General features: G+C 42.1%; 1 protein-coding gene across 6 annotated transcripts; it reads right to left on the bottom strand.

Moving 5' to 3' along the window:
• Positions 1–303: 303 nt before the first annotated feature.
• Positions 304–12923, bottom strand: FAM216B (family with sequence similarity 216 member B). Of its 6 annotated transcripts, none has more exons than XM_027973528.3 (5): positions 12846–12923; positions 10295–10406; positions 6789–6909; positions 4467–4716; positions 304–433 (listed from the first exon to the last, which is right to left on the bottom strand). In XM_027973528.3, the coding sequence occupies exons 1-4, from the start codon at positions 12884–12886 to the stop codon at positions 4499–4501; spliced, it is 492 nt and encodes a 163-aa protein (XP_027829329.2). In that variant the 5' UTR covers positions 12887–12923; the 3' UTR covers positions 304–433; positions 4467–4498. The 6 variants fall into 6 exon arrangements, with proteins under 6 accessions (XP_027829329.2, XP_060250017.1, XP_027829328.2 ...); XM_060394034.1 differs by having other exon boundaries at positions 4495–4716; XM_027973527.3 differs by lacking the exon at positions 304–433 and adding an exon at positions 456–3053.
• Positions 12924–23191: the final 10268 nt, after the last annotated feature.

The raw sequence follows: 23191 nt of genomic DNA, 5'->3' as shown, positions 1-23191 counted from the left end.
CATTGTTCATTCAAAACCTTTTGTTTAAATGTGAGAATACATAGTACCAGAATGGTTGGAGGTATGTGAACTGATATCGTTTTGGAATTCTCGGAATTACTTTCTGTGCAGAATAAAATGATCGTTAAAGGAAAAGCAATAAAAATATGTTGCTTTCAAGCTTACATATATATTATTAAAACTCAACAGTAAGCTCAGCAATTGTTTAGACCTTAGGCCAACAAAAAGATTTTTGGTAAAGGAATATTTCGCCATTCTTATTGTTTAGAATTGCTGGGTTATAGTGATGACAGAATGCAGACCAACATTTAATCAGCTTTATTATTATCTTAAAATCCTTCCCAGACAATGCACCCCTATCGCTGGCATCTGGATGAACTGCTCCTATGCACTGTTCTTCACAAACAAAAAGTAGCTGTGGCCTCCTGGAACCCTAGAAATAATAGCACAAATTCATAGACCAGTCTGATTTGCCAAATCTTTCAATGTTTTGTGTTATTCCCTGGTGGCTCAGACAGTAAAGCGTCTGCCCATCATGCGGGAGACCTGGGTTCGATCCCTGGGTTGGGAAGATCCCCTGGAGAAGGAAATGGCAACCCACTCCAGTACTCTTGCCTAGAAAATTCCATGGATGGAGGAGCCTGGTGGGCTACAGTCCATGGAGTCGCAAAGAGTCGGACACGACTGAGCGACTTCACTTCACTTTTCAATGTTTTATAATTATTAACAAGTATTATTGATTACCTACCACAGACCAGGTGCTAATTCTGGGTACCAGCACCTAGTCTGTGGTGCTGGTCACTTCACTGAAAATGTTAGTAATCTCAAGGACTTTAAATTCTGATGATGTCTACTGACACTGAAAGGACAAGCAATAGAGTCTCCAACAGGTCAGCACTGTAGACTTTCCTAGAAGTTACAGTTCGCCCTTTGTTTCCTATCAACCATCTTTCTCAGCAACCCCCCAGGTGATCACCTTTTTCCAATATCACAACCAATCATATTCCTCATACGCTTTGGGTGTGGGGTTCAATAGGTGTGACATTATCCTCTCAGAAGAGAGATCCAACAAGTGGGACCTTCTGCACCAACTTTGATTTATTTGTCTTTTTGTGCCTTGTACCATCCACTTGATAATGAGCTTTCACAATTTTCTATCAGAAACAAGGTGCTGCTGAAGTTTTTTTTTTAATTTATTTATTTTTAATTGAAGGATAATTGCTTTACAGAATTTTGTTGTTTTCTGTCAAATCTCCACATGAATCAGCCACAGGTATACATATATCCCCTCTCTCTTGAAACTCCCTCCCTTCTCCCTCCCCATCCCACCCCTCTAGGTTGATACAGAGTCCCTGTTTGAGTTTTCTGAGAAAGTGAAAGTGAAGTCACTCAGTTGTGTCTGACCCTTTGGTACCCCATGGACAATAGCCCATCAGGCTCCTCTGTTTGTGGGATTCTCCAGGCAAGAATACTGGAGTGGGCAGCCATTCCCTTCTCCAGGGGATCTTCCTGACACAGGGATTGAGCCCAGGTCTCCCACACTGCAGGCAGACTCTTTACCGTCTGAGCCACCAGGGGCTCCTGAGTTTCCTGAGCCATACAGCGAGTTGGCTGTCTGTTTTGCATATGGTAATGTAAGTTTCCCTGTTACTCCCTCCATGCATCTCACCCTCTCCTCCCCTCTCCCCATGTCCATAAGTCTGTTCTGTATGTCTGTTTCTCCCTTGCTGCCCTTCTGAAGTTTTTGATACAGGAATGCTGCTCAGAATTATAAGTGGCCTCCTTGATATTCTGCATCACTAGCTAAGGTTTTCATAGCAGGTATCTGTGCCCATCAAAAAAGGTCTAAGCTGAAAGTGCCTGCAAGAGTTTCAAAAGGATAAATGCTCCTTTGATGGTTAATACAGGCCAAGTTAGGTCGATCACAAACCTCTGTGCCTGAAGAGGGCTACTCTATATAGCCCACCCCAGTTCCATTTGATTTTTTTTTTTTCTTCCTTTTAAGCCCACCTAAAGGGCTTCCCTGGTGGCTCAGGCAGTAAGGAATCTGCCTGCAATGCAGGAGACCTGGGTTCAATCCCTGGGTTGGGAAAATCCCCTGGAGAAGGAAGTGGCAACTTTCTCCAGTATTCTTGCCTGGAGAATTCCATGGACAGAGGAGCCTGGGAGCTACTGTTCATGGGATTGCAAAGAGTCAGACACAACTGAGTCACTTTCACAACAATTCTTAATCTAGAAACACAGAGCTCCTTCAGTTCAGTTCAGTTCAGTTCAGTCGCTCAGTCATGTCCGACCCTTTGCAACCCCATGAATCACAGCATGCCAGGCCTTCCTGTCCATCACCAACTCCCGGAGTTTACCCAAACTCATGTCCATCAAGTTGATGATGCCATCCAGCCATCTCATCCTCTGTTGTCCCCTTCTCCTCCTGCCCCCAATCTCTCCAGCATCAGGGTCTTTTCGAATAAGTCAACTCTTCACATGAGGTGGCCAAAGTATTGGAGCTTTGGAGTATTTCAGCTTCAGCATCAGTCATTCCAATGAACACCCAGGGTTGATCTCCTTCAGAATGGACTGGTTGGATGTCCTTGCAGTCCAAGGGACTCTCAGGAGTCTTCTCCAACACCACAGTTCAAAAGCATCAGTTCTTTGGCCCTCAGCTTTCTTCACAGTCCAACTCTCACATCCTTAGAGTATATGAATTGGGGGCATGGATTCAGAGAGATCTAGAAGCTTCTTTATGATTAAGTGTAGGAACCCAGCAGAGTCAGCACTGGCTTCCCCAAGACTTCCAACCATGCACCCTCGTCCCTCCCAAAGAAAAGTAGATCAGATCTCAGAACCAGTACTGGGAGTCTTCAGAATCTCACATGAACTTTTACATCTTCTCTGTTAATAGTTGTATGATGAAGATGATGAGAATTGTCAATGAGTTTTTTCTATTGATATTGCAGCATCTTTTCAGATCAATGTTAGCATATTCCTTGTCAAGCAAGTTAATACTCCATCTCAACCAACTCCTTTTTATAGGCTTGACAATGTCATTGAATGATCTGAATGAGAGAAAGAGGTTGAACATTTGGAAATTAGATGAAGAAAGGCATTTTTACATTTTGACTTTCTGTGAGCACTGCTAAGTTACTTTTAACATACAAAAAAAATCACTAGTGGTGTAACTATTAAATGTCACTAACAAAACAGGCTCCTCTGTCCATGGGATTCTCCAGGCAGGGATATTGAAGTGGGTTGCCATTTCCTTCTCCTCAGTGGACATGAACTTGGGCAAACTCTGGGAGGTAGTGAAGGACAGGGAAGCTGGGCAGGCTGCAGTCCATGGGGTCGCAAAGAGTCAGACACGACTTAGTGACTGAAAAACAACAGCAGTTTTAACACCGTTAAGGCCATAAAAGGTCCATTCTTTGGGGTTATTTCTTTTGCTGCTGAGACTATCTTCAGCTGCCAGGGGAAGATATGTGCACGAATCCTCTTACCCGTGCCGAGGTCAATTACAGCTGTGTAGAAGGAACCCAGCTGTAGCTGGTTGATAAGTTTCAAGAGGATACAAAGTGACTGAGTTAGGCAAGAACCAGAAGATTTGGGTCCAAGTTGAGTGCTGTTGTTTGATGGGGAAGTCGAGAGGAAGGAGCCCATGGAAAGGCACGGTCCAGCAACTGCTGAGATGGTGTGGTCCAGAAGCCGCACATGCCCAATGTTCCCTCTGTGTCGGTCTGCTTATTTTCAGTATACACAGCAGGGGGCTTGCAAAATTGTCCACCCAGTGACAGCGGACCTGAACCCTCTGGTCACTTGTCCTCTTCCAGTGTTCTTGGGATTTCTCTGGAATGTTCTAATTCAAAGAAAGCCTTTATTCCAAAAGCTTCAAAAGTCATTTTATTCTACAGATTATAGTTGGAATGAAAGACTTGCTCTTTTTTTTAAAATTTATTTATTTTAATTGGAGGCTAATTACTTTACAATATTGTAGTGGTTTTTGCCATACACTGACATGAATCAGCCATGGGTTTACATGCCTTGCTTACTCTTTAAAAAAATTTTAATTGGAGGAAACTTGCTTTACAACTTTGTGTTTCTTTCTGCCAAAGAACAATGCAAATCAGCCATAACTGTACATATGTCCCCTCCTTGCTGAGCTTCCCTCCCTCCCATCTAGGTCATGACAGAACGCCAGGCCAGGCTCCCCGTGCGATACAGCAACTTCTCACCAGCTGTGTGTTTTGCACATGGGAGTGTGTGTGTGCGCTGATGCTGCTTTCTCCATTCATCGCACTCTTTCCTTCTCCCATTGTGGGCTTGCTTACTCTTAGCTCCATTGCTCTTAAACCTTTCTACTTGTTCTTGCTGGCAAAATGCATGTGAATGGGAGAGATTATTTCCAGGTGTGGGGTTTGTATTAGATGTTATTCTTTTATTTACTCCTATTCAACAGCTATGCACTCAATACTTACTAGATGCTAGGGGAACATGGGCACCTACTTGTTCAGAGCTTGTGCACAGCCTTGGACCTGATGGATGGGAGCCTTGTGCTTTGGGCCCTGAGTGGAATCACACACACAGGTCTTGCTGAGGGCTGTGTTCTTGTCCTGCCCGCGGCTCTCTGGGGGACAGTTCTGCGAGGACCTGCCTTGGATGAAGCCCTTTTGGTTGAATCTCTTAGTACAGCCGCATAGGCCAAGGCTTCCCGCTGAGTAATATAGCCTGGAGGGAAGAAAGGAGGTAAACTTCAAAGTCAACAGCTTTACAAAGCAAACAACTCTGCAAATATCCACATAGGCACAAAATTCCTTCTACTTTGTATGGTAGAAACAATTATGTTTAGCATTCTCAAACTGTACAGTTTTTCAGGGTATGAGGTATGTTTTTCTTCTGGTACATTTCTCATTGAATAAGTTCGTAAATTAATTAAATGAATAATAGTCTGTAGTTATTGCCAAATGGACAAATATTTGGAGAGGGACTTGAGCCATGAGAAATCTTCACATGAGTTGCTTATCTTTAATAGCAAACTTGCTTCAGATAGAAACAGATACATTCGGTCTCAGTGTTTTTAAAGTGCAGTCTGCAGACCCTGCACAACAGAATCATTTGGTTGAGGCCACACTGATAATGCTCTTTAAAAATGCAGGTTTCCGACTCTATTTCAAAGAACTTCTGAGTCAGAAACACAGAAGGTTAGGCTTGGAAGTCTGTATTTTTTTTTTTGGTCCCTCTGCATGGTATGTATGATCTTAGTTTCTAGATCAGGGATCGAACCCATGCCCTCTCCACTGGAAGCTCAAAGTGTTAACCAGTGGACCACCAGGGAAATCCCTGGAAGACTGTATTTTAATAACATAGACAAGTGTCTTATGTGCATTACACATTGCATATCTCTCTTCCTGGTTTTGTTGGCTTCTGTGCAGTTTTACTCTACAAATAAGGCTACCAGATGACAATCCTCATGCTTTCAGTCAGGCATGGGGATCCGGCTGAATTCTGGTTCTGCCATTTACTAGTTGCATGACCCTGGTCAAGTTGTTTAACTTACTCATGTGTCCAACTCTTTGTGATCCTGTGGACTCTAGCCCACCAGGCTCCTCTGTCTATGGAATTTCCCAGGCAAGAATACTGGAGCAGGTTGCCAATTCCTTCTCCAGGGGATCTTCCCGAACCAGGGATTAAACCCGCATCTCTTATGTCTCCTGCACTGGCAGGTGGATTCTTCACCACTAGGGCCACCTGGGAAACAAAACCTTGCCCATATGGGGCATGAACCCACAACCCTGAGATTAAGGGTCTCATGCTCTGCTGACTGAGCTAGCTGGGCAGCTAATAAGTGATCTCCTGCAAACACTCACTTGTCTTGAGCACTTCTCCCTCATTAGTGTTGTTCCTGTATTTGCACAAAAGGAAAATGCTGTTGTTGCTTGTTCTTGATTTTAAATCATTTGCAAAAACTGTGCTTTCCTTTTGTGCAAATACAGGAACAACACTAGTAAGATAGATGTGCTAAAGACAAGTGAGTGTTTACAGAAGAAAGGCTCTGTTGGAGTTAGAAGAGTGTAATAAGTAGGAGGCAGAGACTGAGAACATCTCCTGGAAGAAAAGGATTTTAATAGTAACTACCTTTCCATAGACTGTTGCTTACAATCTATGTAAGGTTTTCCACAGCCATTCTTTCTGGTTCATAAAATCCCATGTGGTTGTGGAATAAGAGAGACGGCAGACCTTGGGGTGAAGACGCGTGATCTTTGGTGTGATGCTCCTCACTGATGTTTACTCTGTGTGATCTTGCTCGAGTCCTATAACCTGTCTGAGCTACAGTTGCCCACAGTAGTAAAGTGGGGGTGAAAATGAGATATTCTGTGTAGAGCTCATAGCACAGTGTTGGAAACACGGTAGATACTTAATAAACATAAGCATTATTGCTGTGACTTAAACAAGCCAGTGAGTCTGTACAACCAGTAATGGGCTGAGCGGTGGGTTAGCCTAAATCATCTGCCCAAGCCCATCGGCGCTTCTACTAGATCAAGTGCTCATAAATCTCAGAGAGTTGTTGACATTTGATAACAAACCCTACTCCAATTTCTTTAAGCCCTCTTAATTTCCCCATAAAGCCTTGCTTTTTATTGTCAGAGAAAATCATTTTTAAATTGACCTGCCAACCGTGTTGATAAAACAGCAGGCTGACAGGAGGCCATTCTTCTTGAATTATTTATCTGGAAACCCGACTGTAGCTTAGGAGTCCTCCTTCCTGAGACGCCTGGTTCTGGTCAGGTAGTTAAACTCACCAAGCAGCTGCTGGTGCTGAAGGCTGTGAATGTAGCGGGTCTGCAGGGCCTCCCACTGGGGCCTGGAGCTGTAAATCCTCATGATACTGTAAAAATAGCGCTGCTGCCCTTGGGTTAGGTCCTGGAGAGCAGAGCAGGGGACTCTGGTGAGTTGCTGGACTTGAGGATCAGAGTGTGATGTATTCAAAGCTGACTCACACAGAAATAAGATGCTTCTCCCATTGTTTCTCTCCCCTTGTCCCTCTCTCAATGAGTTTCTTTTCACCTCCCTTAGTTTACTTAAACTGTCTTCCACTGGCAACTGTAATGGTGAAAATGAGTTAAAAAAAATAAAGATTCTAGGTAGGTAGGTCACAGTATTAGGCTGAGGGAGATCCAAGGATTTTCAATATCTGATGCTGAAGCTCCAATACTTTGGCCACCTAATGAGAAGAGCTGACTCATTGGAAAAGACCCTGATGCTGGGAAACATTGAAGGCAGGAGGAGAAGGGGATGACAGAGGATGAGATGGTTGGATGGCATCACTGACTCGGTGGACATGAGTTTGAAGAAATTCGGGGAGATGGTAAAGGACAGGGAAGCCTGGCGTGGTGCAGTCCATGGGGTCACAGAGAGTCGGACACGACTTAGCGACTGAACGACAGCAACCTGTACTGATCTGTTGTAATCCTTGTTGAGGAAGGTAGACTGAGAGTCTGCACAGGGCCTGAAGTGTGCCAGGCCTCTGGAGAGTAAAAGAACTTTCCCTTCAGAGCTCTCAGCGTAAGCAGAGAAGATAGATGAGTGGATGGGTAATGTGATAAGAATTCAAGGTCATTAGTGAAAAAGTGCTATGAAAACAGAGAAGGCATATAAGCTCATGTTAAGGAGTCAAAGAAGCTTCCTGAAAGAGAAGACCAACACGTCTGAGTCTGCCTTGTCAGGAATATAAGCTCATGTTAAGGAGTCAAGGAAGCTCCCTGAAAGAGAAGACCAACATGTCTGAGTCTGCCTTGTCAGGAGAGATTCCCTAAAGGGGCTAGAATATGAATTCTCAAAGAGCATCGGCATCGCTTAGGAATCTGTGAGAAATGCAGATTCCCAGGCCTCACCAGACCTACAGAATCAGACACAGGGAGAGGGGTGGGGAACCCAGGACTCTGGTGACCTCCGGGTGGTTTTGACACTCACTCCGTAAAATTTGGGAACCATGGACTAGAAGAAAATGAAAGGCTGATTAGAGAGAGAAAGTGGTACAGATTTTCTTCTGGGGTACAAAATATCTGAATATATTGGGAACCAGACTTTTGGCTTTTTTTTTTTTTTTAAACTTTAACCTGGTGGCTCAGGCAGTAAAGAATCTGCCTGCAGTGCAGAAGACTCAAGTTCGAGCCTTGGGTTGGGAAGATCCCCTGGAAAAGGAAATGGCAAGCCACTTCACTATTCTTGCCTGGAGAATTCCATGAACAGAGGAGCCTGGCAGGTTACAGTCCATAGGGTCACAAAGAGTAGGACACAACTGAGCTACTAACATTTCACTGCAATTACAAAAAAAATTATTTTAACCAGGATATAGAGTCTGAGCTGGAAAAGCCTCTAGAGTGGGACAGCGGAAGATCACGGAAGCCTTTTATGCTACACTAAGAGGTTAAAGATTATCTTTGCTATGAAGAAACAGTGGTCTTTCTTTAAGGCAGTGGTTTCCAACAGGAGTGATTTTGACCCTCAAGGGACATTTGGCAATGTCTGAAGAAATTCTTGGTTGTCAGAGATGGTGGGAAGGAAGATGGTTGCCACTGGCATTCAGGGGTTAGAGGCCAGGGATGCTGAACATACTACAGAGCACCAGTGCCCCCAGACAAGAATTACCCAGGCCCAAATGCCGTTCTTTGAGCTGACTGGATCTGCATTGTACAGACCACTCTGGACCTGCTATGCAGAATGGCCTTAAGGGAAGACAGACCCCTGGTAAGGGGACCATTTGGAAAGCTACCACCTAGTGCAGGGAGGAACAGGAAGGGCTGCATTACAGTTGCTTTTATATATTTGCCTGATATATAGCGATGAGGAAACAGAGAAAGTGGCATCAACATTTTAGAAAAATCAAGATGAAATAAGTCCATGTGTGTGTGTGTGCTAAGTTGCTCAGTCGTGTCCAACTCTGTGACCCCATAGACTGTGGCCCGCTAGTCTCCTCTGTCCATGGGATTCTCTAGGCAAGAATAGTGGAGTGAGTTGCCATTTCCTTCTCCAGGGGATCTTCCTGACCCAGGGATTGAATCCATGTCTCATAACTCCTGCACTGGGCAGGCAGGTTTGTTTTTTTTTTTTTTTTTTTACCACTAATGCCACCTGGGAAACCCAAAATAATTTCACCTTAGGCTAAAACATTCAAAGGAATGACAGAATTTCAAAACCAGTTGATAACCAGGTAGTAAAAAGTAAACTTAAGATAATTATACATAAGCTAAGTGAATTTTATCTGCTAAAACATTTTGTGTGGTGTTGAAATCTGTCAGGTTTTTTTTTTAAGATCTAGAGACCTTAAACTTGATATTACAAATATATTCAGAGAGAAAGTAGCTGAGCCAAGTACTTCACACTTGAGATATTATTTCAGTTTTACAGTTTCCAAATTAGATGTTTTAAAAGATAATATATTTGAAGAAGAGAATAGATCCCTAATTAAGCCTTTTCAAATGATTGAGAACAATATAACATGAAAATTGCAATCCATTTCAAGAGCAAACCTCCAAAGTGCAATGGGAGTTTCCATTATATAAGATAAAACCTTGAAAATTATAGTTTTATTTTACAAGGGGGGGGGGTGGGGAAAGCATAGTTCTTTTCCTTAGAAGAATACCATCTTCCTAAAGGAGAAGTAATAGATAATGCTTTTTTTCCCTGATTTTATTTTATTTTAAACTTTTTATTTTGTATTGGGGTATAGCCAACAGAGCTCATAACTCAGAGGTGTCGGTTTTAAAAAAAGAAGCTTTTTTTTTTAATACTGGAGTATAGCCCATTAAGAATGTTGTGACAGTTTCAGTTGCACAGGGGAGGGACTCAGCCATACATATACACGTATCCTTTCTCCCGCAAATTCCCCTCCCATCCAGGCTGCCACATTGTGTTGAGCAGAGTTCCCTGTTCTGTACAGTGATCCTCGTTGGTTACCCATCTGAAATACAGCAGGGTGTACCTGTCCATCTCAAACACCCTACCCATCCCTTCCCCTCATCCTGCCCCCTGGCAACCATAAGTTCGTTCTCTAAGTCCATGAGATAGCAGATGACATTTTTGATGTTGTTACCCTATTGCTTAGCTTTCCTCAAGGGGAACAGTTCCTAAACGGGGACAGATGTAGGATTAGATTATCCGAGTGCTCCTTCATTCTCTCAGACACACTGTTGCACACACACGAGGGTGTGCGTCGAGCCCTGTGTTCTCCCTGATGCCAGGTAAAGCCTCACCCCCTGAAGAAGAGCCAGAGAAGGCCCCTCCATCTGTGAATAACATGCTGCACCTTCAGCAATGGCGTGTCAGAGGCAGAGCGAGGGACTCGAATGCGAGGAATACGCGGCACGTTGCGCAGCTTTTGTTGTCTTTTCCATTTTTCTCCCATCTTTATTCTGTACCTGGAAGCAACAACAAAGCACAACATAAATTTTCATGTTGTTCAAACAATTTGGGGGGATGTACCTGAGTAAGTAAGCAATCAAGTAAATAAGTGAGCAGATAGATGCTATTTATTTCAAGGAAAAAGACATTTTCTCAAATGATTCCATGGAACTGGACCTCACCAGACTTCTTAATCCTGCATTTTTCCCAGTTCTCATCCCTTACTTGTTGTTCTGTTGCCAAGCCGTGTCTGACTCTTTGCTGTAGCCAGGGACGACAGCACGCTAGGCTTCCGGTCCTTCACTATCTCCCAGAGTTTGCTCAGACTCTTGTCCACTGAGTTGATGATGGCATACAAACATCTCTTCCTTTGTCGCCCCCTTCTGCCCTCAATATTTCCTAGCATCAGGGTCTTTTCCAATAAGTCGGCTCTTCACATTAGGTGGCCAAAGTATTGGAGCTTCAGCTTCAGTATCAGTCCTTCCAGTAAATATTCAGGATTGATTTCCTTTAGGATTGACTAGTTTAATCTCCTGGCTATCCAAGGGACTCTCACGAGTCTTCTCCAGCATTACAGTTTGAAAGCATCAATTCTTTGGTGCTCAGCCTTCTTTATGGTCCAGTTCTCACATCCTTACATGGCTATTGGAAAAACCATAGCTTTAACTATACAGACCTTTGTCAGCAAAGCGATGTCTCTGCTTTTTAATATGTAGTCTAAGTTTATCATAGCTTTTCTTCCAAGGAGCAAGCGTCTTTTAATTTCATGCTGCAGTCACCATCACAGTCATTCTGGAGCCCAAGAAAATAAAATCTGTCACTGATTGCACTTTTTCCCATCTATTTGCCGTGAAGTCATCGGACCCAACCCGAGGGAATAAATCAGAGTCCTTTGTCTTTCTGCTTACTCTGCATTTGGAACAGGTGGGTTGTAAAACCACATCAGGTCTTAACAGTTATTTCTTGATAACTCTAAATAATAGTTATTACTTTATCTGATTCTGTAAGTAATATATATCATTTTTGAAAATTTTAAAATAGAAGAGGAAATATGATCATCCATAATTTAACAGTGCATAACTATTGTTGTCGCTTGATTGATTTCATTTTACTGTTTTCTCCCTGTGTACATCCACTGTGATATTAGAACAGGGAGCTCATGCTCTCTATGTTATGTACCTTCCCAGCACGTTTAATAGCCTTTGAAAATATGATTTATCATGGCAGTCTATATATCTTTGCATCATTTTCCATTTCTTGCACATTCAGATTTGCTGTTTCCCAACCTTGTACTATTAAAGAAGCTGTTAAATCTGGCCATGTTTCTAACCTGACAAAGATGCAGAATGAAGGAGCCACAGCTGCTATGATTAAGTCTCATTTCCTTTCCATGCAATTCAGGATTTAGAATCTGAGGTGTATAGAATAATTTAAAAATTAACCATCAAGAAAGAATAAACATATTGGAGCAGGGTTAGCATGGCAGAGTGGAAATCCCAGCATTTCTCCTCTCTTCCCTCTTCTGCCCCTGCCAACAAAGTCTACCTCACTGGTTTACTTGATTACCTGAAATTTTAAAAAAAATTCATTTTACTGAAGTATAGTTGATTTACAGTGTTGTGTTGATTTTGGCTATACAGCAGATTGATTCAGCTGTATGTATATATACATTCCTTTTCATATGCTTTTTCATTATGGTTTATTGCAGAGTGTTGGGTATAGTTCCCTGTGCTATAGAGTAGGACCTTGTTGTTTATCCATTATATATATAATATGATTAGCTGAGATTTGAAAATAGAATGCTCTCACTTTAGGCCAGTTCCTCCTCTCTCCTCTACCCTATCGTATGCTCATGCACATGTGCACGCTCGAGCACCACAGTACATGCACTTAAGACTTTTAACATGTGAGAAATCTCTGGTTCCAAGTTTACAGAGCTAAGGCTCAGATTTTCCAGAAGGGAAATTTATTAGGGAAATGTCGGTCAGCATCTTTGTGTGTCTTGTTTCCTCAGTATAAACTTATAATTTAAACTAGAAGTATTTTATTCAATACTGCTTTCCTTCCATGTGCTCTCCGGAAGGCATCCCAACCAAGATACACTCTTTTAATATTGATGGTGATAGACGCCTGCACTCTACGCTGTAATCAAATCATCTCCATATCCCTCCTCCCATTTTCCAGGTCTGTAGAGCAGAACATAAATATTCTTCAAAGCTGGAAAGATTTTTTTTTTCTTTCCTCAAATAGCATCAGGAAATGACTGACAATCTTTCTTAGGGCAGCAATTCATGTGTGCTTTCCTGGGGCTATTGCTAAGGAAATCCATCTTACCAAATCAAGTGGTCTGCACTTGATAAAGTTTGGTTAAAATGCTTACAGAGCTCAGGGAGGAAATATCTACCAAAAAAATTATATCTGAAACAAAAAGACAGATTTGCTTAAAAGAAACTTACCCTGTGTTGTAATCTCCCTTCTTTAAAAAGCTGAGATTCATATTCAGTGTAGTTTTCCCGCAAGGTCCCTTTCTTCATGGGGTGGTGGTGGTACAGTCCTGTTTGTTGATAAGCTGATATCCAAGCAACATCATGTGATGGAACAAAGAGCTGGGAGATTTGGCTGCTCGCCTTTCCCTGCTTCTAGGCAACATGCAGCTGCACAGTTTAATCTTTTATCTTTTTTCCTCCCCAAATTTTATATCTAATTAAGTGTCAACTTCTAATCTACCATATCTGCATTCAGTGCAGACACCAGGCAGAAAAGTACATGGAAACAGAGAGACCGAATATTAAAGGTCAAGAGATCCATCAGGGCAACAGCCCATTACATGTGTATTTCTCAGATTTGGAATCAATAATCCCCATCCCTGTTGCTCAGAAGGATGAGGGAATAATTCCTAAACACAGAGGTACAGGCATAAACTTGTGGTAATCTATGGAGTGGTCCCATATGTTAAGATAATGTTCTGTTCTCAGTTTTTGGAGGAGTGTGCTACTCTCCATGTTTGATGATCTTGATTTGAGGGCACATGATGAAGAACTTATGGCCAAAGATTCTTGCCCATCAGCGTGAGCCTCCCATTGTAACCTGACTCATGAGAGCAATCTTATCACTTCCTCTGGGCTAACGTTATGACTACAGACGACTTTTTTTTCAGATTGTCTGCAAAAATGAAGAGTTCCAAGGGAAAATGGAAGAAGAAATAGCAAAAAAGAAAACCACAAATTCAAGATTCTTCAGAGGCTAAAGGGAAGAAAAATATAGGGAGATAAAAGTGATGAATTGTATAGCTTAAAAGAGAAAAGACTCAACACACAAAAATAGTTTGCATTTTCCCACAATAATTCAAGTGCAGACCTTCTGGGGAATAAACATGATACAAGCAAGAGTCTATAAATGCCAGTGAATACCCCCAAACCTCTCAGATGCAGGTCGGAGAGGTGATTCTCTACTGAGAGAGAAAAATCAGTTGTCTGCAGAGTTGACACCGTCTGTTGAGTCTCCCTTGAATGTTTTTCCAGGATGTGATGAAATGCCTTCTAGGGCTCACCACATCTGCTGACAGTTACCCACACATGCTGATTCATAACAACATACATCACTCCCTGCCAGGTAGGGAAAACAGAGACAGATCTAGGCGTTTGACTGAGAGGGAACTGAATAAAAGAAATAGAAAAGTTTGGGAATGGCCTGCATGGGAGCAAAACAAGAAAGGTTAGCTAATCCAAAGATTGGCAACTGCACTAAATTACTACTGCACCTAGAGCTGGTGGTCAAAGGGAAAAATTATTTCAGCCAGAGCCCGTGAACACTGAGCTACTTCTGTTGGGCCCTTGCTGCCAGAACAGCGCCCCAGGACCTGGTACTCACCCGCTAGTCTTGCTTCTGTGTTCTTTCTGAAACTTTATTACTGCTGTTCTGTTACCGCTGTCGCTGGCCTGGCTGCTACCATTGCTAACATGGTTGCTGATACTGCTGCTGTTACAAGCTCAAGCAGCGGACACTCCCCTTCTCCTCTCCCCCAGAGTTCCATCTCCTGCATCCCGGTGGATGCCAACTGGTGAGAAATTCCAAGATGTATTTTGCAGTCTTCTCACGACTGTGGTAAGGGTCTCCCTGGTATCTCAGATGGTAAGGAATCTGCCTACAGTGCAGAAGTGCAGTGGGTTCAATTTCTGGGTTGGGAAGATCCCCTGGAGAAGGACATGGCAACCCACTCCAGTATTCTTGCCTGCAGAATCCCATGGACAGAGGAGCCTGGCAGGCTACAGTCCAGGGAATGGCAAAGAGTCGGACACGACTGAGTAACTAACATTTTCCCTTTCACTGTAGTAAAGAGGAAGGGTAAACAAGTAGCAGGGTAAGCATGAAGCTGAGAGATAAAAGATACCCCTGCACATGGGAATGCCATCAACAAAAGTTTAAGAGGTGCCTCGTGGATCTATGAAGTCTGGTAGAAGGCTGAAGGACTTAGACATACAGCCAATGTTTGCCTAATACCACAAAAGTTTGGAACTTTGTAAGAAAAGACAATAAAAGATTATCACCTAGCTCTATAGATGGTATCAGGGCTTCCTTGGTGACTTAGCAGTAAAGAATCTGTTTGCAAAGCAGGAGACTCAGATTCGATCCCTGGGTTGGGAAGATCCCTTGGAGAAAGAAATGGCAACCCACTCCAGTGTTTTTGTCTGGGAAATCCCGTAGATGGAGGAACTTGGTGGGCCACAGTCCATGGGGTCACAAAAGATTCAGACACAACTTAGTGACTAAAACAGCAACAGTAGATGGTATTAAAGAATGAGAGATACATTTTGGGACAATAAGAATTAGGCGTGATAAAAATGTATAGTGTCACTTTTAGACAAAGAAAATATTTCCCCAATATGACAGCTAGATTTTTCAAAGAGAATTTATTAAATTAACTACAAAAAAAAGAGTAGAAACACTCATCATCTAATTACTGTAGGAAGTATTATTTTGACTATTGATGAAGATGCAGACTATTTTGTAGATGAAATGTCGGTACATCAATGGGGCCCAGTGCTTAAGATATTGGTATTTTAAAATTCTGCACTCAGAATATGGATCATAAAGTGTTTTGTATAGGATAGTAGGGTATACATGACCTCATGGGCATTACCAAATGAGAAAAAGCAACCCATGATTGGAATCCACAATGAGATTAAATTGTAATTTAAAGATACAGTCTGCTAGAACACGAAGCAGAGCCTCATTGTATACCATAGAGATAAGTACTTGCCCAGAAAACTGTGAACCCAGGAAGAAATTATGCAATCATATCTTTCTGCTTGAGTTTGAGCAAACTCTGGAAGTTGGTGAAGGACAGGGAAGCCTGGCATGCTGCAATCCGTGGGATGGAAAAGAGTCAGACACGACTGAGTGACTGAACAGCAACAACAGTCCTGCTCTAGGATCCTCTTAGCTGAGGAGCTTTCCATGGGGATAACTCCGCATTCTCCTGTTGTGGTGGAGCGCAGGCTTAGGCGCAGGGGCTTCAGTAGTCACAGCACGCAGACTCATTAATTGCCACTCTCGGACTCTAGAGCGTGGGCTTAGTAGTTCTGGGACATGAGCTAAGTTGCCTGGAGACACATGGAATTTTCCTGGACTAGGGATTGAACCCATGTCCCCTGCATTGGCAAGCAGACTCCTATCTACAGTACCACCAGGGAAGTCCCAGAGCCGTCACAGTCTTTGTTGGACTTTCACAAAGAGCTGTCGAGTCCATCAGGCTCTATCCTGTTTGGTAGGGTTCGGCCAGGAGTCTAATTATTCCTCTGTTATCTTCTTTTTTTGTTTGTTTTCTCTCTCATCTCTTCACAGAAAATCCTATTTCTTCAAGATTCTCGAAACGAAAGCTCTCAACACGTATCAACCCCTTAAGGATCACTGGTCTCAAAAGTGAGAAATCTAAGAATCCCAGTTTTAATCCTACTTTATACACTTAAAAGCAGTGATTAGCAGCAAAGGAAAAGCTCAGTAGGTCATATATGTGCCAAGGACTTTGGAAAACAGGTTCCTGAAGTTAAAAAAATAATCTAAAATGGAATATAACTCAAATGCCCAGAGATTTAACTTTGACTCTATAATCTCAAATAACTCTATTTAATAAAAAGGGAAGATGTCAGAAGGCAATAGAACAGCGCCCCAGGACCTGGTACTCACCCACTAGTCTTGCTTCAGTGTTCTTTCTGAAACTTTATTACTGCTGTTCTGTTACTGCTGTCGCTGGCCTGGCTGCTACCATTGCTAACATGGTCGCTGATACTGCCGCTGTTACAAGCTCAAGCAGCGGACACGCCCCTTCTCCTCTCCCCCAGAGTTCCGTCTCCTGCATCCCAGTGGATGCCAACTGGTAAGGAATTCCAAGATGTATTTTGCAGTCTTCTCATGACTGTGGTAAGGGTCTCCCTGGTATCTCAGATGGTAAGGAATCTGCCTACAGTGCAGGAGACCTGGGTTCAGTTTCTGGGTCGGGAAGATCCCCTGGAGAAGGGCATGGCAACCCACTCCAGTATTCTTGCCTGCAGAATCCCATGGACAGAGGAGCCTGGCAGGCTACAGTCCAGGGAATGGCAAAGAGTCGGACACGACTGAGTAACTAACATTTTCCCTTTCACTGTAGCAAAGAGGAAGGGTAAACACGTAGCAGGGTAAGCATGAAGCTGAGAGATAAAAGACACGCCTGCACATGAGAATGCCATCAACAAAAGTTTAAGAGGTGCCTCGTGGATCTATGAAGTCTGGTAGAAGGCTGAAGGACTTAGACATACAGCCAATGTTTGCCTAATACCACAAAAGTTTGGAACTTTGTAAGAAAAGACAATAAAAGATTATCACCTGGCTCAAACCCATGGTTACCTGAAGTCTATGATTCCTCCCCTTAGACTCTGGAACTAAAAGGGAATTCAAGCAACATACCTGTTGCTATAATAGAAAATTACCCCTCTTATGGAGCCATTATATGCACACAGAATTCATGCATCTTGATTTCTGTCACTGGGGTATGTTTCATTTCCATCCAGAATACTGCTTAGTTGAGCAAGGGAGGCTTTAGTTTCACAAAGACTCATGGTCATAATTCTGGAGTAGATGGGTCTTATTATACCAAGTCACTGACCTTCTGACAAGGCTCCTGGGAAGGCTTCGTGCAAGCAAGTGTCTAACAGGCCATTCCCATCAGTCCATAAATTTCCCAGGCATTTTCCAATTCACAGGAAATGTCGGTGTACAGCTTAGGTCCTTACCCATGAAAACACTCTCTGCATGTATTCTGATTTTTTTAAAAAGTGAACTGAATAAAAATATCATCTACTACTTGACAGTGGCTTAGGGGAGCAACTTATTTATTGAGATATAACTGACATAATTTAGATTCAGTATTTGTATATTTTGGAAAATAATCACAACAATAAGTCTAGTTAATATCCATCCTTATACATATTTATAAACATTTAAAAGATCAATACTGACAGCTATGTCTTGAATAGTCATTTCTTTTTCTGTTGTTATTAGGGATAGAGTTCTGGGGCTTTTACATGTTGTAGACCTGGTATTTCTGAAATTGACAAGGTGCCTTGTAAAATTCTCATGGGCAGATTAGTACAAAACTTGGAACTTGTTAAAAATTAATGCTAGAGGTGCCAATTAAAGGGTCAGTTACAACCTGGATAGGATTTTGGTGGCATGCTCTGATCTGTTCCACAGTTTTACCAAGGTCTTATATGGAGACATAGTAGGCAAGCTTATTAAGTTTTCAGATGACAAAGATTTAGTTTTCAAATGACAGAAATCGAGGTGGGATGAAGAACATAGTGGATGGCAGAATCAGGACACAAAAAGATCTTGACAGGCTAATGTGTGGATTGACTTTAAAATGATGAAATGGAATAACAATGAAAGTTAAATTCTGCATCAGTTTCATTTCTAGTCGGAAGAATACAGACGTGAAATTTGGAGTTCAGCAGCAGCTTAAGCGTAGGAAAGTATTGCAGAATGAGGCTGCCAGGGAGATTGTGGACTCCATCAACAATGTCTCGTAAAATATTTGAAGGGCTCACGTGTAAAAAAAAAAAAATCTGGTTTTATTGAGGTATACTTGACATACATCACTGTAAAAATGGTTTGACTTAGTTATATTATGAAACAGTTCTGCAGTAAGTTTAGTTAGCATCATCATCTCACATAAATATAATAAGAGAAAGCACACACACAAAAAAGAAAAACATTGTCTTGTGTTGAGATCTTTTAGGGCTTATTCTCTTATCAACTTTCACATGTACCATAGAGCAGTGTTAACAGCAGCCATCACGCTGTACATTACATCTCTAGTATTTCTTTACCTTGTAACAGGAAGCTGGTACCTTTGGACCACCCTTCTCCACTCTCCCTACCCACACCCCCAGCCTCTGGTACACAAATCTGATCTCTTTTTCTATGCATTTGGTTGGTATTTTCCGTTACTGTGTTTTTGTTTTGTTTTGTTTTCAGATTCCACATATAAGTGAGGTTATATACAGTATTTGTCTTTCTCCATCTGACTGATTTCATTCAACGTAATACTGTTGAAGTCCATTCATTATGTCTCAAATGGCAAAGTTTCCTTGTGTTTTTATGGCTGAATAATATTCCATTGCATATATAAAGAAAGAAAGTGAAGTTGCTCAGTCGTGTCCAATTCTTTGCCACCCGGTAGACTATAGCCCGTCCACCAGGCTCCTCCATCCGTGGGATTCTCCAGGCAAGAATACTGGAGTGGGTTGCCATGCCCTTCTCCAGGGGATCTTCCTGACCCAGGGATCAAACCCAGGTCTCCTGCACTGCAGGCAGATGCTTTAACCTCTGAGCCACCAGGGAAGCCCCATTGCATATATATGTGTTTGTATATGTATGTATACACCATATGTATATGTATACCGCAAGTTCTTTACCTATTCTGTCAATGAACGCGTGGATTGTTTTCATGTCTTGGCTGTTATATATAATGCTTCAGTGAACATGGGAGTGCAGATAGCTTTTTAAGTTAGCATTTTTGTTTCCTTTGGATTAATACCCAGAAGTGGAACTGCTGGATCATATGGTAGCTCTATTTTTAATTTTTGGAGGCCCTCCATACTGCTTTCCATCGTGGCTGGTAAGGAGAAAGGAAGTCATGATTGCCCTTGGAAGATGGCCAAATCAAAAAGTAACTTCTGCTACACATGGACTATTTCCCTGTAGAGAGCAGATGTATGCTGAAAGTGAAGGAAGGTTCTCTGAGGAAAATGAAGCTTTGTATCCATCAGTGCGGTTATGGGGAATATGGTTCTCTAGGGGGGCATCCTAAATGCTTGGGTATCAGATGAATTAGCTGGTAACGCTGACTGTATGAGCTACCCAACTCACAACCAGTACCAGTGTGTGCTCAGTCATGTCCAATTCTTTGTGACCCCACAGACTGTAACCCACCAGGCTCCTCTGTCCATGGGGTTTTCCAGGCATGAAGCTGGAGCAGGTTGCCATTTCCTCCTCTGGGGATCTTTTCCACCCAGGGATTGAACCTGCTTCTCCTGTGTTTCCTGCATTGGCAGGTGGATTCTTAAGCACTGAGCCACCAAACTCACAAATAGCAACATAAGGCATGACATCCATTCACAAACCAGAAATCATTCTGGGAACTGTCAAATATGTTAGTTTATGTTACAAAAGCTAGAAATCTTAGAGTTAAGTAGGATACATTCAACTGCAGGTAACAGAGATGCCCAATAAATCATAGTATAAGCAAATAAGGATTTATTCTTGTTACTTTGACAGAAGTGAATCAAGATGGTTGGTGGCGCTGGTTTAGGAATTCTAGGCTGGTGTCTGTGATCTCTGGGCCTTCCCCTTGTGGCCATAAGCTGCCTACTCCCATCAGAGTCGAGATGTGGCACTGAGGAGAAGGTTGATCTTCTTGAACCTTTTTCTTATCAGAGAAGAAAACTCCTTCTCAGAAGCTTCTCTGCTAATCTTGCCTAATACCACGTAAGTCAGGTGTTATCAGTCAGCTGCTTCAATTACTGCTGAACAAACAACCAAACATCATCTCAGTGACACACAGTAACACACACTTACTGCTCTCTCACCAACCAGGGCAGCTCTGCTATGCATCTCCCTTATGAGACTTAGGCTATCCATGACATATCCCCTCATGGCAGAGGCTCCTGAGAGGCAAGCCTTGGCTTGGAATTGGCACATCCTTGCTTCTGCCACGTTCCAAGTCCAATATCACTGAGTTAGGAAAGGATACTTTTCTCAAGGAGGTCCTGTAGCAGGAGTGAATATTTGATGAAAGTTATGTGATCTGCCAGAAAATGTCTGGATTTTGGCCAACTCCTAGACCATGGGCTGAGATTACCTTCCCAGAAGCTGAAAGATATATATCCAATCTTCAGTATGTATGGAGGGCTGCTATCCAGAAAGAAAAAATGTAAGTGGTTTTTATCAATAGATAGGTAAGAAACCATGTCAACTGTGTCTGCCACAAAAGAGAGGATTTGATACAGAAGGAATTTTTATAGTTCTATCCACAATTTAAACCATCAAAGTATTCAGAGGTAGTGTTTAAACAGATAATTGTCTTTTTCTGCTTCCCACTTCCAGGCATGGGGAAGAAGATGAGGAAGGAAACTCATTTATTACATGTCTAATATACACCAAAAACAGTGCTAGGAATTTAAGATAGACTATTTTATTTATTCCTCCTAATGCTTTGAGATAAATATTATTAACATAGTTTATAGAAGCTTTGAGAAGTAACTTGACAATTTATATATATCATGCAAGGGGGAGTGAGGATTTATGCCCAGGTTTGTCTGGCACTAAGGCTATAAAGTTTTTCTATTAGAGTGTGTTGTCTTTTCTACATTTTGTTCAATTTGTTTACAGCTATTTCTAGAATATTCTGTGTGGCATCTCATAGAGGAAACTTAATTATCCTCAAACAAGATAGTTCTTTATATGTGTAAAATCAATAATTCTGTCTCTCTAAAGTGATTGCCTCTCCAGGTTAAAAAATAGTTCCTTCAATAATTTCTCTTATTATATGTGTAAGCCCTGTAATAGTCCCATTTTTCAGAAGGCCCCTAGGCAGTCAGAGGTAGAACACTCTTAACCAAAACAGTCAGGACTCAGGGCTGCCTGGCTAATCACAGGAAGGCAATTGAAATAGAACAATCATCTAAAAATGATACATGTCTTAAACATATATATGCTGTGTGCTGTGCTCAGTCGCTTTAGCCCTGTCTGACTCTTTGCGACACTATGGATTGTAGCCCACCAGGCTCCTCAGTCCACGGGATTCTCTTGGCAAGAATACTGGAGTGGGTTGCCTTGCCCTCCTTCAGGGGATCTTCCTGACCTGGGGATTGAACTCATGCCTCCTGCATTGCAGGCAGATTCTTTACCGCTGAGCCAGCAGGAAAGCCCTAAACATATATATTCTTAAATTTAAAATATATAAGTCCACATTCTAACTTTCTGTGGTAGAGCCAAGGCCCTTTATTTTAATCCAAGCAGCAATTCTTGGTGGGGGCACTAAAACTCTTATGTTTACTCTAAGGAGCGTTTGAAACTGTGCGAGGAGGGCGCTTCAGTGGTCACAATGACTGAAGGCCACCATAGCATTCAGTGCAGAGGTCCCCAATTGCCAGGATCTATTGCCTGATTATCTGAGGAGGTGGTGATTATCTGAGGTGATGCAATAATAATAGAAATTAAGTGCACAAAACATGTAATGCACTTGAATCATCCTGAAACCATTCTCTCACCCCCAGGTCTGTGGAGAATTTATCTTCTACAAAACTGGTCCCTTGCACCAAAAAGGCTAGGGACTGCTAGTGGACGTGGATCACAGATGCTGAATGGCGCATGTTGTGTAATCCTACAAAAGACAACACCTTACCTAAGATGTCAGTGAGACTCCTGTTGAGAAGATTTGGGTCAGTTAGCTGATGGACTTGTATGTTAACTCAAATAAAGCAAGCTCCTAATAAATTATTTATGATTTCCAATCTTGTTTCTTTAAACTTGAGGGAGTTCTTAGAAGACATTTGTGAAGCATATCGGATACAGAATCCTAGCTTTTTTTTTTTTTTTTTAACATTGTCCCTGTCTTACCCATATCTAACCAGTCAGCACATTATTCTTATTATTTTTTTTTTTGGTGGCTCATTTATGAATGCTTTCTAAGCATTCTACTTAGTTGTTGTAGAATCAGTATGTCTAATACTTCATACAAGCATGCAATGAGACTGCAATTAACAAATGCAATACTCAACAGACTTGAGAAGTATACAGTAGAACTGAGGACACCGTTTGTTAATCAGGAGATCCCACAAAAATAAAACCGGTTCAGAGAACTCCCATTAAAATATGTTTCTTGGAATTGCTAACAAAGGCCTAAGGGAAGTCCCTTGCAGCCCAAGTTGCAGATGTAGTAGACAGAAATCTTATTTTACCATTAAATGTCCCATCAAGTCTCTTGGTTATTTTCATTCTTTCTCACTTTAGCAGTACAGTTCAGTTCAGTTGCTCATTTGTGTCTGATTCTTTGTGACCCCGTGGACTGCAGCATGCCAGGCCTCCCTCTCAATCACCAACCCCTGGAGCTTACTCAAACTCATGTCCATAGAGTTGGTGATGCCATCAAATGATCTCATCCTCTGTTGACCCCTTCTCCTTCTGTCTTCAGTCTTTCCCAGCTTCCCACTCTTTTCCAGTGAGTCAGTTCTTTGCATCAGGTGGCCAAAGTATTGGAGTTTCA

Source organism: Ovis aries, chromosome 10 (assembly GCF_016772045.2).
Source record: "Ovis aries strain OAR_USU_Benz2616 breed Rambouillet chromosome 10, ARS-UI_Ramb_v3.0, whole genome shotgun sequence".
NCBI lineage: Eukaryota > Metazoa > Chordata > Mammalia > Artiodactyla > Bovidae > Ovis > Ovis aries.
Note: the sequence above shows the minus strand (reverse complement) of the source record. Positions and strands in the feature narration are given on the sequence as shown.